At 22.0% G+C, this 19,318-nt stretch overlaps 4 protein-coding genes across 4 annotated transcripts; 2 read left to right on the forward strand and 2 right to left on the reverse strand.

Moving 5' to 3' along the window:
* Positions 1 to 886: 886 nt before the first annotated feature.
* On the forward strand, positions 887 to 2,114 carry SRAE_1000227800 (Hypothetical protein; the record flags this gene model as incomplete). The annotated part of the gene is made up of 2 exons (XM_024649335.1): positions 887 to 919; positions 960 to 2,114. 2 exons carry the CDS (start codon positions 887 to 889, stop codon positions 2,112 to 2,114), a joined length of 1,188 nt encoding a protein of 395 aa, XP_024503223.1.
* Positions 2,115 to 4,302: 2,188 nt separating this feature from the next.
* SRAE_1000227900 (Rhodanese-like domain-containing protein) lies at positions 4,303 to 5,831 on the forward strand (the record flags this gene model as incomplete). Its single annotated transcript, XM_024649336.1, has 2 exons — positions 4,303 to 5,471; positions 5,525 to 5,831. 2 exons carry the CDS (start codon positions 4,303 to 4,305, stop codon positions 5,829 to 5,831), a joined length of 1,476 nt encoding a protein of 491 aa, XP_024503224.1.
* Positions 5,832 to 10,181: 4,350 nt separating this feature from the next.
* Positions 10,182 to 13,726, reverse strand: SRAE_1000228000 (Protein-tyrosine phosphatase, receptor/non-receptor type domain and Protein-tyrosine/Dual specificity phosphatase domain and Protein-tyrosine phosphatase, catalytic domain-containing protein; the record flags this gene model as incomplete). Its single annotated transcript, XM_024649337.1, has 3 exons — positions 10,182 to 10,543; positions 10,591 to 10,879; positions 10,928 to 13,726. The coding sequence occupies 3 exons, from the start codon at positions 13,724 to 13,726 to the stop codon at positions 10,182 to 10,184; spliced, it is 3,450 nt and encodes a 1,149-aa protein (XP_024503225.1).
* Positions 13,727 to 17,637: 3,911 nt separating this feature from the next.
* SRAE_1000228100 (Zinc finger, C2H2 domain and Zinc finger, C2H2-like domain-containing protein) lies at positions 17,638 to 18,670 on the reverse strand (the record flags this gene model as incomplete). The annotated part of the gene is made up of 3 exons (XM_024649338.1): positions 17,638 to 18,137; positions 18,190 to 18,285; positions 18,337 to 18,670. 3 exons carry the CDS (start codon positions 18,668 to 18,670, stop codon positions 17,638 to 17,640), a joined length of 930 nt encoding a protein of 309 aa, XP_024503226.1.
* Positions 18,671 to 19,318: the final 648 nt, after the last annotated feature.

The following is a 19,318-nucleotide window of genomic DNA, read 5'->3' on the forward strand; positions in this document are numbered from 1 at the left end:
TTGATTATAGTGATATGCAAATTTTTAGTGAGTAATAGAAGAATTCGCAAACAAAAAATCTTACAAAACGTTGAATCTTATCTACATAAACACTCCAAGAAAACACTTACGAAACGGTAAAAAAACTACGAACATCTGTGTCATCAGACCAGACTTAACAGACACCAAGTTGCAGAAATAGATGACAGAAGAATTTAGAGACCGATCAAGGTCTCATTCCAAAATTTGAATCCTCAAACTTTACGTTTAGGAATCCAATAATTACCTCAAAATCGGGTTTTTAAACCACCTATGTGGTTACAGAATAGCAATTAGATGATTTTTCTTTCATTCATTTTTTTTTAAATTTTCTTTGTTGTCAATGCCTTATTTTGTAAAATTTTAATTTACCAAAAAAGCATCTAACCTTATTTTTAAGCTTTTTTTATAATATTTAAAATTTATAACCTCTAGACATCCATTAAAAACCAAATTAAAAAATATACCAAATTTAAAAAATATAAATTTAAGTATAATAATAAAAACTTTTTCTATCAACAATAAATTTTTAAAAAATGATAAACCTAAAATTTTTATTTCGGATACGGTACAACATTTTATAGATTATCGTAAACAAAAAAGTCGTTCTTCAAAAATGATGGTTTTTTGATTTCTTTGACAAATTAAAGGTATTTTTTTTATCATGTACTTTAGTACTTCTTATTTTTTTCTACTAATAATTAGTCATCGGGACGTAGGTCGGTTTATTTACGTTTTTTGGAATAAAGTAATTGAAAAAAATTTTTTCTTCATATTTGGTCACTAATAATATATTAAATATTAATTTTTATTTTTTTTTCATTAATATTTTGTAAAAAGCACTTTAATTGGAAATAAAAATAAAACAATGGCATACAGTGAGGAAGATGTTAAAAATATTGTAAGCTTATTTCTTTAACTTGTAAAATTAAAATTTTTAGATTCTAAGTGCTATAAAAGAGCATTTAGATGAAGATTGCAACCAGTACATTAAAGAAGCTGAAGAACAGTTAAAAGAATCTTTAACAAAGTATGATAAACTTAAGACGGATGTTAAGAAACGGTCGATGGAATCAAAAAGTTACAAAAAAATGTGTAACAATTTTGGTAAAGTACTACAAATTTCAGAGAATAATAAAACAATTGGAGTGGATGAAATTTTAGCTTGTATATATGAGATGGAAAGAATTACTCTCGAAAATCAGAAAGCTGAAAACAAATTTTGGGAAAATAAAAGGATTATAGAAGAATTTTTAGAGAGGAAATCTAATAGTTGTGATAATATGGCTGAAAGAAAAGATGAATTTATTACCCGACAATTAGAAGATCTTATATCACTTGGTGAGGAGATTATGCAAACTATGAAAGTTAATGATAGTTTAAAAGAAGAAGATGAACTATTGAATAAAAAATTAGAAATAATGGAATTGCGCATGAAGTTTCTTGAAGAAGATGGAAGAAAACTTGAGGAATTAGAACAAGATCTTGAATATTTTGAAAATGAATTGTCAAATATTGATAATTCACCACAATCTGTAACTATTAATGACAAATTTATTACTAATAGTAAACTTAGTCAATTGATGGAAAAACTTGATTCAGAAACAAAGAAAAATGCAGAATTAGAATTTGAGGTTGAAAGAATTAATAATGAAATAGAAAGAATTGATTCTTTGTTTAATCAATTAGAATTTTTAAAAAAATTAATTGGAATGGATTATAGTGAGATGAAAAATTTTGATTTAACAGAAGTTTTTAAAAGTTATCCTTTATTAGCAGATGAAATTGTAAAATTTAAAGATACAATGAATAAATTAGAAGAAAGAAAGTTATGTTATCAGAAACAATTTGAGGAACTTGAACTTTTATGTAATCAAAAGATGAAGGAATTTGAAAAATTAAATGCTGAAAAAAAAGAAATGTTGAAAACAATAAATGAATTAGATGAAGAAGTTGATTCTTTGAAAGAAAAGTGTGGTGATAAAGCTTATATGTTAGATAATATGATATTAGAAAAAATAAAGAAGGAATCAACAATGTTAGAAGAATGTTTAAATATAACTAGACAAATTGAAGAAGGACAGAAAAAGAAATAAGAATATTTTAGCAATTACTACACTGTATTATTATATTATTTTTTAATTAAAAATATTGTCTTAAAATTTTTTTTTACAAAATTTTTAAATTGTAAATATTTTTTTTACTTTTAAAAAAAAATAAAAGTTAAATTATAAAACATTATTATACACAAATTAGATTTTTATTTATTATAAATTTCAAAAGTACAATTTAATGAATTACGTAATATCACAATAGATCTTTTATAAATCTCTTCCTTTATTTGTATTTGTAGAAGTAAACTAAATGTAACAGAGTAACAAACAAAATTCATATATGGTATACTTTGTTAAATGGAAAATTAAACATCGTGATGGTGATAATACTCCGATAATTTGTATTTTTTTTAGTTGTAAAAATATCATAAATATGTATTATTTTATTAGATTTTAAAGTAATTCTGATACTATTCATTCAAGGGGCATATTACACATAAAATAATTTTGGGATGTTAAAATAAAATAAACATGAGCATCAATAATTTCTTTAAAAATTAAAAACTAATAAATAAGTAAGATAGTTTATATAAAAACTCCTAATAAAAATATTTTCTAGAAAAATTTATTAGTTGTTGATGCCTAAACTGAAAAATTTTTTTATTCAAAAAGATTGGTGACTAATAGATATGAAAAACACTATATAAAACATGAACAATAAATACTGAATACAATCATGATTAGTATTCAGTAATCATGACATTACTTCTGAAGATGTCTGTAACTTTTATTTGCCAAACTTCTTTTAATACTGTAAAGACTTAATAAACTTTAAAATTTTTGACTATATAAAAAATATTAAATATTTTTAAATACTCTATTGCTATTATAATTGTTTAATAAACAATTGTGTTATTGTTATATTAATTCTATCATAAGAATAACAGATATTATAACAAAATCTTAATTGCTTCATCAACGTAAAAAAAATTTTAAATAGTACATAATTTGATTATTTCTTACTATATTATTCAAATATCTTCAAAAAATACTATGATAAATTTTTTTCTAGCGTGCTTTATTTCTCATACTTTAATAATTAATTTAAAAAACATAGGATAAATTATTGAGTTGCCAGTTTTACTACAATTTATAAAAAGTACCATTCTATCATGATGAAAAATAAAATTTAATACACTCTACACTTTGTTGCCAGTAAAATTTCATATATTTACAAACCCCAAATTTATTGATCATAACACAAAATTTTTAATAATAGTTAAATTACATGTATATTATCGTGGTTTGCATTAATTACCCTGGGTATTATATATTATTAATACAATGTTAATTATTAACTTTTTTACATAATAAAATAAAAGAATTATCAACAAAAAAAAAATCAATTACATGTTTGATAAGATACACTAATAAAAATTTTTTGTAATTAATATATATAGTAATTTGAAGTAAAATATATTTCTCCATAACACTTTAAATGATGTTTAAAAAAAATTAATGTTAATTAATTTTATATTCATTTATAATAAAATAAAAAAAAAATTTTTTTACCTACGTTATAGAATTATCTTCATAACATTTAACATATATAAAATTTTCTTTTCAAAAAAAATGTCTATAAAATATTATTCTTAATAAAAATCTAATAAATATATATATATTTATATTCAATAAAAAAAAATCATAGATTATCATCTAATTTCCCATCGGGTCCACCATTATATGTAATTCAAAAAGTGCAATATTAATCCTTTTTACATTTAACCTTTCAATATCACCAATACTTTTTTTGAAAACATCATTTTACCAATTCATACAGTATATTTGAATTCGTAAGAAAGTTGACTTCTACAACGAACAGGTCTACCAAAATATAATATTAAATTCAGGGCATGCTTTATAACATATTGCTTTTTTTGGATATATAATACAGATTTTCATTTTATGTAGATTTATTCAAAATAACTCTAATGGTTTGATGACTCCTTCGATGTGGCGGTTTTTCTTTAGTTTACCACTTAATTATTGTGTTTTGTTTTATTTTTATTTATAAACCATTTTTTTCATGATAATTTTCAAATATGTTATTTTTCCTTGTCATAGAAAGTTTCAGAATTTCTCATTGTTTTCAAGCTTGATTGCGTTTTGTTTCCTTTCTTTTGTAATTGTTTACCTTCAATGGTTAATTTTTTTTTTATTTTCAGACATTATGTCGTCGAAGTCATATGTTTTTACTGATGAAATTTCAAATGATTCTGGTGTGTCATCTGATACTTCGAGGGAATCAATTCAGTTACCTCAAGTTAAAGGGGATTCTAAGGATAAAAAGGAGGAATCAGTTATGAATATCTCATTAACAAATGAAGTTATTGAAGAGGAAACATTACCTGATCCGTGGAACATTACTTTTCATGCTTCATCTAAGTCTCAACGTTTGGTTTCTAGAGTCCTACCACCTCAAACACTGGTTTCTGATGAGTTTCTTGGTAAAAAGAAAATCTACGGTAAAAGAAAACTGCCATTAGAACGTCTTGAAAATGGTAATCATGATGATAATGACTACAAATGCTCGAAACGTTCAAAAATACATCTGGAAAGTTCTTCAAAGATATCGTCTATGGAATTAATTGGAAAACTTATTGAGGAGGATTTAAATTACAAGGCACCACAACTTGGCAACCCTTTTCAAATTTCAAATGAATTAGAGGTCGGTGGGCAGGGAGAGTATCCTTCTAAATTGTTGAAGAACTTAAAGGAGAAGTGCAATTCTAAGAATACTTCAACGAAACTTAAGTCATCTGAAGGAGTTCTCATAGCTAAGAAGAATAACAGCTTGAAGGAGAAACTAGACTTCTCAACTGCATTTGAGTTCGATACTAATCTAAATCAAAGAATTCAGAATCTTGGAAAAAGAAGGATACCTCTTGATGATACCAAAGATGAATCACCAAAAAGTAAGAAAAGTGGTGGTCTTTACGGGCAATTTAAACGTCCCAAATTTTCCTCAATTACTTCTTCAACTTCAGTTGTATCGAGTTTTGGATGCTCTAGTGATACTTTTGATACTAAAGTTAAGTATAGTCTTCCATTGGTTTCTTTACCTCAAAAAGAATCCACTGCATTTGGTAGTATCTCTGGTGATACACTAGTCGAAGAGATGGATAAACATGGAAAGAATTTTGACAAAAAGTATATTATTGTTGATTGTAGATACCCTTATGAATATGAGGGTGGTCACATTAAAGGGGCTGTTAATTTTTATGATCGTGACCAGGTATCTAATTTGTTTTTTCCCAAAGAGGAGGATAAAGCTGCTGATATAAAAAAGAAAGTTCCTATTTTTTACTGTGAATTTTCACAAAAAAGAGGACCTGGAATGTAAGTTTTTATCTATATTTTTTATTGTTTATAATTAATGTAAATTATTCTAGGGCTTCATCACTTCGTTCTATTGATAGAAAAATGAATGAATATCCAAATGTTTCATACGACGAATTGTATGTTTTGGATCGTGGATACAAAAAATTTTTTATTGAAGATAAGTATCACAAATATTGTGAACCTCCCGGTTATGTACCAATGCGTGAAAAAAGTTTTGCCAGTGAACTTGAAAAATTTAAACACCATCATCAATCGGATCATCGTAGGGTAAAGCGTATTTTATCTCTTGAAAAATCTTCTGCCGTTAGATCTATCGAATTTAAAAAACGCTCTTTTAACTTTAAAAGTTTTGATTAGATTTTTATTATTTCTATTAATATGTATATAAATGTATTATTTTTGTATTATATAATAATAAATTTATTTTTAATTTTATACTATTGATAAATCATGTTTTACAATTGTTAGTCTTTTTCTAAATAAATTGTAACTATGTACTTTTTTTTAAAGCAATGTTTTATTTGTAGAGAAGTAGTACAAATACGTAATTTATATTGTATGTAGTATAAAAAAACAACTAAAGGTATAATTGTTATTTAAAGACAATATAAATTTTAAAATTACTATTTAACAAGAATTATTTTAACAAAATTTTTAAGTTATTGACCATTATTAAATTAAGGGAAATACTATTGTTGTTTTTTTATAGCTATAATATATACCATCATTATTAAAAACAACAAAACTTTTTAAGAATTATTAAATAAAAGCTTAGAATGTTTGTATTATATATACGTATATGGTATTTATTAAAAAAATTTTGATTCATTTTAAAATAAATAAATTAAATTTTATAAACTGTTTTTTTTTTAAAAAAAAGTAATAGATATTAATAATTATTTTATTGTATAATTAAAGTTAGTTAATAAGCTAAAGTTATTATAAAATTATATATATTATTATTGATAATTAATTAAAATTTAATAGTTTTAAAACTATATCTGCACACTGCCTTTACATCCCTTATTTAATACTTTCTTTTTAATACTTCTTTTTTTTCCTTTATATTTTAAAATTTCTTCTTTTATAAATTTGTGATTTCTCAATATTATCCTCATTGATTGATTTTAATAATTTTGTTGTTTTTCCCATTTTTTTTTTTGATTGGGAATGTGAAGTATCTTCTATATGGCCGTAGATGTGTTCATAACTTAGAAGTTTGAATAAGATTGCATCTGATAAGGTGTTTGCCTTGATGATAACTGGAAATGTGGTCTTGTTGATTTCCTCAGGAACTGAAGGAAAGAAGGTTCTATGAATACTTCCTTCACAATGTGTGAAGGTTTTCAAAAGTAGAAACAGCCAGATAGTTTAAAACTTGTTTAAATCCAGAAACATAGTAGATAAATTTTTGTTAAAAAACATGATTTTTTAATAACTTTTTGAAACATAAAAAATTGAATATTTTTCTCTCTTTATTCAAAATTTTTTAACAAAATTAACATTTTCTTCAAATAATATTTATATTTTATCAAATCAAAGAAAAAAAAGACGTTTTGAAGTAAATAACTTTTTTTCAAGTTAACTAATATTACAATACCATTATAGGTAAGAAAATGGTTTACATAAGCAATAAAAAAATAATATTATAAAATGATTTTTTTGTTCAATCCTTTTTTAAAATTTTTTATCAATTTAAATGTCTTGTATTTTAAAATTAAGTTTTTTCAATAACAGAACTTTTTAAAATTTGTGATAAAATATTTATTTCAAGGAGAAATGATGAGCAAAATAGTTCAAATAAATTGAAAGAATAGCAAAAAAAAAATTTAAAAATGATGGTTCTCTGTTTTTTACATTCATAACCCATATGATTTTTTGGTATCCTTACAAATTTTTCTACCATTGTTTATTGTTTCTAATAAAAAATATTTTAACCTTCTACTTTTTTTGGTGTTCAAAAAAAAATTTATTCTAAAATTCATAAGTAATAGAAAAATAAAAATATTTTAACTAATAAATCATTTTTATCTTTTATAAATTCATAATAGTTTACTTTTTTTATTTTGTCTAGAAATTGTTTTTCATATAAAAAATTTCTAGATTTTTCTAGAATTAATATTTAAAATCATTAGAATAAAAACAAATTTTAAAATATGTAAAATAAAAAAAAATGTAAATTTTTATAAAATAATGATAGTTCTAGAAATAACTGTTTAAAATATCTTTAACATTTAGCTAGAATCTGTAGATTGATAAAGTTTTTTTTTTAGATTAATAACTTCTTATGATATACAGGTTATTTAAAATTTCTGAAAAAAATAGTTTGAATTTTAAATAGTGCAAAGATTTTTATTTTATAACAAAAATATCTATTTCATTAATAAAATTATCATTCATTTATATTTATAATAAACTTTATTTTTATATTTTTTTTATACTTTTAACAAACTTATATTAATAATATTGTTAAAATTTCTTTAATTATCTATCCAGTTTAAATATCAAATTTTTATTTTTTATTATATATTCAGTTTTTGGCAGGTTTAGTTTGTAGTAGTTTGTTACACCATCAACAATTTTCATTATTTTTTACATGATAAAATGTTTATTTAAAATAAACGTTATATCAGTAAGAAAAAAAATCGTTTGTACATAAAATACTAATCAGAATATAAATTATATTCTTTTTTGGCAATTTCCGTATCTTTTTTGTTAGTTAAAAAATATACTTTATGAATTATATTTAAAAGAAAAATGGAATAGTATAAAAGTTATTAAATAATATTATATACATGAAATGATAATTCATTTTCAACTCATGAAACATAGTGATAAAATCAAAGCCAGAATCTTTAAGATGATAAAAATAAATATACTTATATATTGTTTTTTATTAAAAAACAAAAAATGTTTTTTTGAAAAAAATTAATTTTTTTTCTTCATCGTCACGTAAATTTAAATTTACAAAAAACCACTAAATGTTAAAATGATTATTTCGATAAATATTAAAATTTACTTAAATAAGAAATATTATCATTATAGATTTCAAACTCATTTGTACATTAATGAGAAATAGTATAACTATAACTTGAAATAATATTATTAATTTCATTTAATTAAGCAGCAACAATAAAAATTCTCTGTTAGTTTTATCAGAATTGACTTGTATAAAATGTTTCAAATGATCTGATTTTAGAAATTTTTTTTTACATAAATTATGTTAATTTTTAAAAGCATAAGAAAAATAAATACTTTCTAAAGATTATTTTTAACAAGATGATACTTAACAATATTTTTTAATATTACACATTTTGAAGTTTGATATATAACATCTTATAGATAAGAAATAATATAACATGACTAATATTATTTAAACAAATATCATTTAAAAAATTTTTTTTTATAACTTATTTAACAAAATAAAAGTTGAAAGTTTACGTTTTTTTATATGATAATTAATCTGTTAACATTAAAAACGAAACTATCTTATATTATAAAAAATCATTAAGTTCAGCTTTATATGGAGAATGATAATAGACATATATTTTAGTGATTTGATAATGTGAATTTATTGTCTTTCAAAACCATAAACTATAAAATAAATAAAAATTTTATAATCGCAATTTTCTAGAATATTGCTACAACAGACTAATAAGTTTTCTGGTTTTATATCTTTATAGACTTTTTCTCTAAAGTATGCAAAAAGCAATACCGTTTATTAAAAATAATGAATAATTTTAATGCTTCAAGAAATAACATTCCAACACTAAATTTCTATTAATATTATTAATAAAAAATCAAATAAATAAAGAATGTGTAAAGATAACAATATTAGATAGTAATATATACAAAAAATAAACTTTATAAAAAAAAAACATATTTGTTTAAAATATTTTTATTAAGTAATATATTCATTTTTTTTTGAAAAAACCAAATATATTACAAAACTTAGTTATATGTATTAAGGAACAAAGATAAGAAACTTTAATTCATTTTTAAGTAATAATATACTTTCTATCAAATCCATTTTTTTTTAAATTTCTTAAAAGTTTTCAAATGATTCATTTGTAATTAAACAACAATCTCTCCAGAACATTTTTTTTTCATGAATTCCAGCAGAAGAGGCATAAAAATGTTTCAAAGATGAAACAAAAGTATCATTTAACAAATCAAAAATAAATTCTTTTTAATGAAAAAAATCATTAATATTTTTTATTAATAAATACTAAATTGACTTTTTTATTGTAATATTGAAAATTAGCTAATTATTATATTATAATTGGTACTAAAAAAAACATTAAAATGTAGGATACCAACAATTTATTTAAAAAAGCTGTTATCAAGAAATAAACTTTAATTTCAAATTTGTAAGATACTACATATATTTTTTTTAAAAAACGAGATATTTTCAAAACTTAAAAAAATTATCTATTAGTCTTATATTTAAAACTATTATGAATTTATGGTTAAGAAGATAAAAACATATAAAATATAAAACTATTAAATAAAAAAAATTTTATAATGTTATAATTGTTTTTGGTTTCATAGATTTTTTTCAAATGTATGTTTATATTTTAAATGAAAACAAATTATATTTAAAAATTTATTAATCATAAATGGTTATAAAATGATATTATGATTAAATATTGGTGACAAAACAGAATGTCATCATAATATTTTTAATTATTAAACATTTATAAATTATTATTTTCTATAGTTTCCATCTTGGCGGTAGATATCTTCTGCTAACTTCGTGAAGTTGTCATAAGCTTCTTTATCCATTTTTTTTATCTCATCTTTAAAATGCTCATAAAGAATGGACAAAGAGAAGATAAATTGACTCTTTGTTTGCACTGCCTTATAACGATGCATTCGTAGAGTCTCCAAAAATTTGACTGGATCAAAAGCTTTGCCATAATTGATCATATCGATCATATAAATGACTAATGCTAATGTTCCAGTTCTTCCTATTCCTGCACTACAATGAATCGCTATATAACGATCATTGTAAAGATTTATAATCTTTTTGTACAGTTCATGAATAGGTTTACTTTCATTAGGTATGCCTAAAAAAAACAATCAACATAAATTTTTTTAATCAAAATAAACTTACTTTTATCAGGCCAATTAATGTAATGAAGTAATTTAAAATTACTTGCTACATTTTTATTATTATAAATTGTGTAATCATATTCAATAATATGATTTACTTCATCAACTTTCTTATCAATATACAAGACAGTATATCTGCTTGTTTTCATATCTTTAACATCAGCAGGAAAATAAGGATAGCACTTATTTTGCACTTTAATTTCATTAACATTGACAAGTACGACAATGATTCCGATCTTGTATCTAAAAATCATGTCATACATATCATCAACTGTTGTTTGTATTGGTGCCTAAAAAAATATACATTAAATAAAGTTTAATTATTATTAATATCTTACCTGACACATAATAATTTTTCTTTCCTTTTCATCACCATACTTATAGACCATTTGATTAGCATGTATATAACCACGAATATCTTTAGAATCATATCCATTAATGTTGATTGAATATTTGTCAAGACATACTATGTCATTGTAACGATTCTTCTTTAGAAGCTTGCTTTTAATCATATTAAAACGTTGACATTTTTTCAAAAGATCACCATTACTCATCATTCCAACGCTATCAAATTGGACACAAAGATCATTTAATTTTCCAGAATCAATTACATTAACATATTTTAAGAAATTTTTAAATTTTTCTTTCATCTTATTTTCACGTTTTTCCAAATTATAAAGATAGTGTTCGTACTCCTTGGCAAAATTTATTCTTCCATTATTTCCACCAATTAACATATTGTTGTCAAAGAAGTATGTGACAAGAGCTTTCAATAAATAAGCATATTCCATAGAAGAGATGTTTCCACCATAACGTTTTTCACGAACTTCTTTTATAATCTCCATTGGATTATAAACTGAGGTATCAGTTTCCATTGCTTCCAAAATACAGCAGAAATATGTGAACATGAATACACGTGATCCAGCACTACGTGAAGCATGAACAAGAACATTCCTATTTCCAGCACATTCAGAAACCTCTGAGTACAAATTGGTGAAGTGTAGATCCGTACTTGGTATTGCATGTTCTTTCCAATAACTAACATGAAAAAGTGTTACTTTCTTTGGCTCTTTTCCTTTCATAGTCATGCTAAATTTTAAAACTTTGACATATGAGAGATTTGTTGGGACCTCGTCCAGAAATTTAACAGCAACATTTCCATAATTCTGGTTTTTCTTTGACCAATATAATTGTTTCTCATCTGTTACTGGTCCATCGCTCTTTTCTTGATGGATTATTGAAATAACAACTGCGACATCCTCTTTATAGAGTAACTCCCAAAAATATTTTACTCTTTCAGGTGTTGGTCCATCAGAGATGATATACTTTCTTTCTGGTGAGACATCATTAATGTAATGAGCTCTTATTTCCCCAAAGATTGATTTAAAACATTTGACCAAAGAAGAATTAAAAAGAGCCGTTGTATCGAAGTCGACTTCTTCATCACCTTCTATTTTCTTTATAAAAGTTTGTTTCTTCAATATATCCGGAATATATTTTTTATGTTGAACTATTTCACAATATTTTTCCAAATTGGCATTTGATAATTCCTTCCACAATTTAAATATATTGGGATGTTTAGATGCTAGTTTTTTTCTTCTAATATGTAATTTTATTTGTTTAAGAAATATTAGTGCACAGAAACCAGTTAAAATTAAAATACCACCAAAAACACTTCCAACAATAATAGAAATTGCACCAATAAGTCCAACTTTTTCCTTAAGCTTTGCAAACCCTGATTTTTCTGAACCTTTTACATTTATACCATCACTATCTACTTTTAAATATTTATTTCCATTTTTATCTGTTTCGAATCTTGCTTTGTCATTGTGTAAAAAGGAGTTAATAAAAATAATTTCTCCGTTTGGTGTTTTGTAATGACAGTTTAGAGTTGTATTGAATTGTGTAGTATCTGATGTAAAAACAAAAGAACCAGAGCGATATAGACCATATTTTGCTACTCCATTAGCATTCAACTCATCTAGGCTAACTATCTTTTCAATGTAACCAACTGCATGAAGATATCCAAAATTGAATCCATTGATAGAACAGTTTGGCTTGACCACCGTTTCATTTGATGCATATAGAAAGTATTCCAATGGATATATATATTTATCATTTGGTGGTGCGAAGTAAAATATCTTCGTTATCATTTCATTACCTTCAAGTGTAGGGCAGTTATAAGTAAAATTTAAAAGTTCATATCCATTTATCGAAAAGGTTCCCTTAGTGATTTTGTTGGAGTGCGGCACTTCTTTAATACCATCCTTTGTATATACAACCTTGTTTATTAAAATTTCTTCGTTTTTGTAAAAATCTTGTAATAATGGTTGATTTTCTATAACAAGTTGAATTGTAAGAACACTTTCCAAATAGTCAAATGTAATAACGTCAATTTTTGTATTGTCCAGCGGTATTTGAGTTGAATTGTATCCTTTTATAACCATTAGTGGTCTGTTGTTGACAGCTCTAAATATAGTACAAGGTTCTGCAAACTCCTTTTCATGACTATCTTGAGGTATTGTGAATAAATAATAAAGCTTGTTTGCATGTGGCAAATCATTCGGCGTTGTCAACAGATCATTAACTAAGTTTAATTTAAATAATTTTCCATTCTTATCCTTTGTATATTTTAAAATTTTTTCTTGATCAGTGCCACATTTGCTTGGAGAAGGGAGTTGATTAGATATTGGAACTTTTTTTGCCATCAAAAAAGGATTTGGAGTGGGTTGCCAATTGAAATTGAACTTCCATTCATAGGGCATTTGGCTTCCGTCATTGCGCTTTATTCCAACAGTTCCACAATGAATTTGCTGCGGTCCAGATGCATTATATACTGATAGTATCCAATTGAATAGAATTTCTTCATTTGAAGGCATTACACTCGATTTTCCCAGTAATATATTTTTATAGAATTTATCCTCAATATTTCCATGTTTGTATAAAGAGCCAGGGCATTTTAAAAGAATAACGTCCGACTTGGCTGGCAACTTTAGATCGACTGGAAAAGTTGTTTGATTGATTTGTTCAGGAACCGATTGAAAGAAGGTTCCATGAGTACTTCCTTCACAATGTGTGAAGGTTTTCAGAAGTAGCAGCAGGCAGATTGTTTGAAACTGGTAAATATCCAGAAACATAGTAAATTGTTTTTTGTTAAAAAACACGAGAATTTAATAACTTTTCGAATGATAGAAAATTGAATATTTTTTCCCTTTATTCAAAATTTTTTACAAAATTATCATTTTCTTTAAATAATATTCATATTTTATCAAATTATTGGAAAAAAAACGTTTTGATGTAAAATACTCTCTTTAAAGTTAATTGATATTACTATGCTATTATATCTAATAAATGTACTTTATACTAACAAAGAAACTTAGATAAATTCAAAAAGAAATAAAATTTTAATTAGTATGATTATGATTGAATATATCTATTTTATTTTTTATTATACATATTTTTCTATGACTTCAATTGATCAACTAAATGATATGTTTTAAATGTTAAATAAATGAAGGTTTTTTTTAGTAAAATTGAAATAGAATTTCACTAAATTTTATAACGTTCTAGAAATTTCTAATCATAAAGAATTTTTTAAATAATCTTCTTATTCAAAAAAATATACAATAATTGAATAAATGTGATAACACTTAATTATTTAAATTTTATATTAAATATTTTTGAAACCAATTTTTTGTGAACATCATACAATTTCATAATATTATTATTTTTAATACATAAGAATAAATTTAGAAAAGTTTAAAACAGTTTTTTGAATCAACTAACAAATAACTATTTAAAATTTTTTTTATCAAAAAAAACCACGTATCAAATTTTGCTTTACATAAATGCATTTATTTAACAGTTTTTATACTCTATATTAAATTAATAAGACATGTTATTTTTTATTGTAGTGTATTGTAATATATTTATTAATATTTATAATTAGAACTGTAAAATTTACATTCTCAGTTTGTTTTTATTGATATAATATATTCTTTGCATATTTTAGTACAGATTGTTTTTTAATATCATTACTTGTTATTCTTTAATTTATAGTAGCAATGTAAAATATTGTTTGATTATTAATAATTTGGAAAACAACAGCTAAAAATCTCAAACAGTTATTGTTGAAACTTTTGTTGTGATATTTTAAATTGTAGTAACTTTAATTATTAATTGAAAAAGAGTAACAATATTATAAAACCTACATTATTCTAATTGATCAAAAATAAACATAATAAGAAAATTACCGAATTTTCAAAAAGTTTAAAATAATAAAAGTGTTTCTTTTAAAAAAAATTTTTTTTAACAAACTGGTGATATGATAAAAAGTAACATTAAATTTTTTGAGCACAATGATTAAAAACGTTTATTTTAAAAGATTCAAAATGTAATAATCCAATATAAAAAAATATATATTTTTGTGACTAAATATTTTCTTTTCTTTTTATTCCAATATAAAAAAAGTAAATAAAATGAAAGATTATACTTACTTGTTAAATTTATAATAAATTATTAACAGTTTTATTTTAGTTAACTGCATTTATGTTAACATATTAGTAAAATTGATAATTATTATTTTTAAATCTAATTATATAAAAAATTAAGAAAAAATTAAAGTGTAGATTGAGTAGTATATATTGTATAAAATTATTACTTATTTCTTAAAACAACTTTGATTCTATTTGAAAATTTATTGTGATAACTTTTCCATTTTTTTTAATAATTATATAATATTATATAAATAATAGAAATATATTAATTAAAAAAATATAAAAATGTTGAAAATATTATTTATAAATACTTTTATTTTTAAATCATTTACCATTATTTTATTTTATTTTTAAACTTTAATTCCTTCATATTTTTTGTCAATAAATAGATTATTTAGAAAAAATAATTATTAGTAATGATAAAATTATTTTTATTAATTGTAATGAGGAAGATGTCTACGAAACTAATTTGTAAATACAAAATTTTCTTGATTGCAATGAGATTCAGATAAAATGGTATATAGAAGTCAAAAATGTAGTTTATAATAAAATTGGTACAAATGAATGCCGTAATATTACTAAAATTATTTTTGTTAATAAAATTTATGTCATATTTTATGACAAATTAGATGACTACAAATTATTATTTCAATTAATTTCATGGATAAAATTGAAAAATCTGAAGCTTACAAAATGCATGTCCTGCAGACAAGCGTGTGCGAAGAATCTGCTTGTAACTGATAACACATATTTACGAAAACAAAAAAATCATGGAATAATTTTTAGATAATATATTAAGTGTTGTAATGGTAAAAAAATCAAACAATGTAAAATATTTCAACTAATAAATCAAAAATTGTAAAAAATACTTAATATTTAAACTTCAGATGTTTTATAAAACATTTTAAAAAAAATATATATATATATATGTATAAACATAATGATAGTTGATAATTCATCTTACTAGTATTCTAAATTTTAAAAAAACAACAGCAATAAGAAATTCTAATTTTTTTATATTTATTTTTACAATGTTTAACTTTTCTACATATACTGTTAAGAACTAATCCATTATTTGCGTGATTCTTAAATAACTTGTTGGAATTGGAGCTGTTTTTATCATTTAAATGAATTTAGTTATCAAGTATAAAATGTTATTCATATTCACAAGTTAATGATTTAATTTTCTTAGTGGTAAATATGTTATTACCAAGAAAATATTAATAAGTATAGCTATAAATATTTATTATAATATAATTTTAAAAGTACAAATTCATCATTATAAGTTATGACTTAAGATATTAAAGTATTTTTAGTAACAAAAATTAATATATGTATAATATTTACATTAATTCAACTTCATAAAAACAAAAAATTTAATAAATTATCAAGAAGTATTTTTAAATTATATTATTATGGTACTTTTTCGATATATTCTACATTAAGAATAGAGTAATCTGATATATATATATATATCATTACTATTAGTGACAGATAAAATAAATCAAATAATTTATTTGATTTGTTGTGGTTATTAACTACATCAAAAAATATTATTATAAATTGCTTTAAACTAATATTCGTTTACCTTTGATTTATAAACTATATAACAATTTGTAAAATAGAAAATAAGATATGTGTATACAAATTCCTATCTGAAAGTAATACGTATGAAAAATACTATATTAAATTTATAGTTAAAAAATATATTTAATCTTTAACTTTTACAATCAAATTATTATTTTCTAAAATTTTAAATAATAAAAAAGTAAAACCTTTGTATGTTGTATACTGAAATCAGCTAATTTAATTTATTAAAACATTCATATACTTTTTTAATTTGATAAAACAAAATTGTCAAAAATAGTCATTTTTAAAGTATTTCAAATTCATGTTAATGGCCAAATAAAATTATTGAAAAAAATATATTTAATTTCTATCAATTTTTATATATAGTAAAAATATTATTAAATTTTAATCTCCAAGTACTATATAAAAGTTGAGAATAATGATTAAAAAGTTTTGATTCTTGATGATGCTAAAAAAAATTAACTATAATATTATTTATGATTTAATCTAAAGATTAAAATTTGTCATATTTTTTTAATTGAATTTTAATTAAAATTTAATCCTAAGATTAAAGCATGATAAAGTTTTCTACTTATTTCTTATACATATACTACAGCAAAAACATAGAAATTTTACTATAGTCTGGATTAAACTTTTTTTTTAATGTTATTAAATCTTAAAATATGATGTTTGGCATGTTTTAATATTAACTTTTCTTGTCATTAGTTGTTATATTTTAAATTTTATTTCATATTTAGGAAAAGAAATTAATATATGTATTTTTAGTATTTCTTTTTATAGTTAAAATGAAAAATACAATATAATTTTGAATAAAAATACTTATAATAATTTCAATAAATAAAAAAGATAGTTTACTATTAAAAATAAATAATCATTAAAATTTTAACTTTATAATAGAAATTGAAAGATATAAAGATGTTTTTTTAAAAATAGTTTTCATTTAGAATTTTTACTACTTTCCATTATATTTTATTAAGCACAAAACATTTTTTAAATTCATTTTCATAACGATATAAAGTATCATATTTAGCATTGAGTTGTATAAATTCTTCGTTTCCTTTATAATTTCTGTTTAAATTATTTTGATATCTCATTTTTAAGTGATCCACACCACTGGACTTATAATGTTGAAATACAGAACTAAAATCAATAAAATTATTTGATTTCTTATTACTTTTAAGGCAGTAAGAACACTTCAAAACAGCAAATGTTTTTAATTTTAAATGTTTCATAAATATATGTGTAATTTTATCTTTAGGAGTATGAAAAGATGTCCTACAAATGTTACATTTATTTACAATATTATTTGACTTTATAAATACTTTGTCTGCTAAAGCCCTTAAATCAAGTAGTCCACAATTACTCATTTTTTTGATCATTCGGGAATTATTATGTTCCTCATTTATTAGATTACTATCAGAATATATTGAGACAAATTCATCTTCTATTCTTTCATTTTTATCTAACAAATGAATTTATTCATTTCATTATTTTCTTCAAAAAAAAAAACATACCGTCATGCATTAATTGGGATTGTATATCCTTAATTTCTTTTCTATCTGTAGAATATTCATTACCATCATAAATGTCATTTAAATTGTCTTCTGTTTCTATATTTAATGGAGGATTCAATATAGATTGTTTATTTTTAGAAGATTTACTTTGATCTTCATAAACATCCATACTTTTTGATTTATTTTCTTTTAATAATAACATTCTATAATTACGTATATCTGTTTCATTAATATGTTCCATTTGTGGTGATAATGTACATAAAAAAGTAATAAATTTTTGAAGAATTAAATTTGGTCTTTTCTTATGATTAGATAAAGCTAAATGTTCTTCAAATTCTTTTTCTTGTTTAAATTGTTTATTACATTCTTGACAATTAAATACTTGAATATCTATATGCTTTTCAAAATGAAGATATTGGTCTTCACCAGTTGTAATATTTTTATCACAAATAAGGCAGTAAAATGAAGTATTATTTTCCATATTTTTAAATTCAGGAAATACACGTATTAAAAAAAAATGTTATAAAAAAATTATAAAATTCTTGTTTATTTGATATTAAAATAAAATAAAATTAATTTATTGATAAATGAATTAAAGAAATATTTTAAAATGGGAAGGGTATATCTTTTACCAACTTTTAGTATCTGTTTGATTTTAATTTTGTGCCATTTGTCATTTTAAATATGTTGATTTATCAAACTTTATACCTATTTTTTTTTGTTTAAAATTTGTATAAAATTTTTTTTTTACAAATGTGTTTCTGAAAAATGTTATATATATCATATTTTCTTCATAAAATTGCTAATATTAGTACATTTACATTAAAATTTTATATAATATAAAAATTTTATGTAAAATTTATTTTATATGTAATCAATTATATTATAATATAAAAATTGTACTTATATATATTATTATATTCTTTATCAACTTTTTAATATGTACTAATATGACAATTCCTTTTTTTTAAAAAAAAAATTACTTCAAATACATTACAAGAAAAATTTGTATATATAATTATAAATTAAGTATTGTTACTTTGACATTATTTATGAATAAATTTGTAGTTACAATTAATAGTTTGTCCTTGATTTGATTAATTAATTTTAATTAAAATATTCTAATTTA

This window comes from Strongyloides ratti (genome assembly GCF_001040885.1).
Source record: "Strongyloides ratti genome assembly S_ratti_ED321, chromosome : 1".
In the NCBI taxonomy this organism is placed as follows: Eukaryota; Metazoa; Nematoda; class Chromadorea; order Rhabditida; family Strongyloididae; genus Strongyloides; species Strongyloides ratti.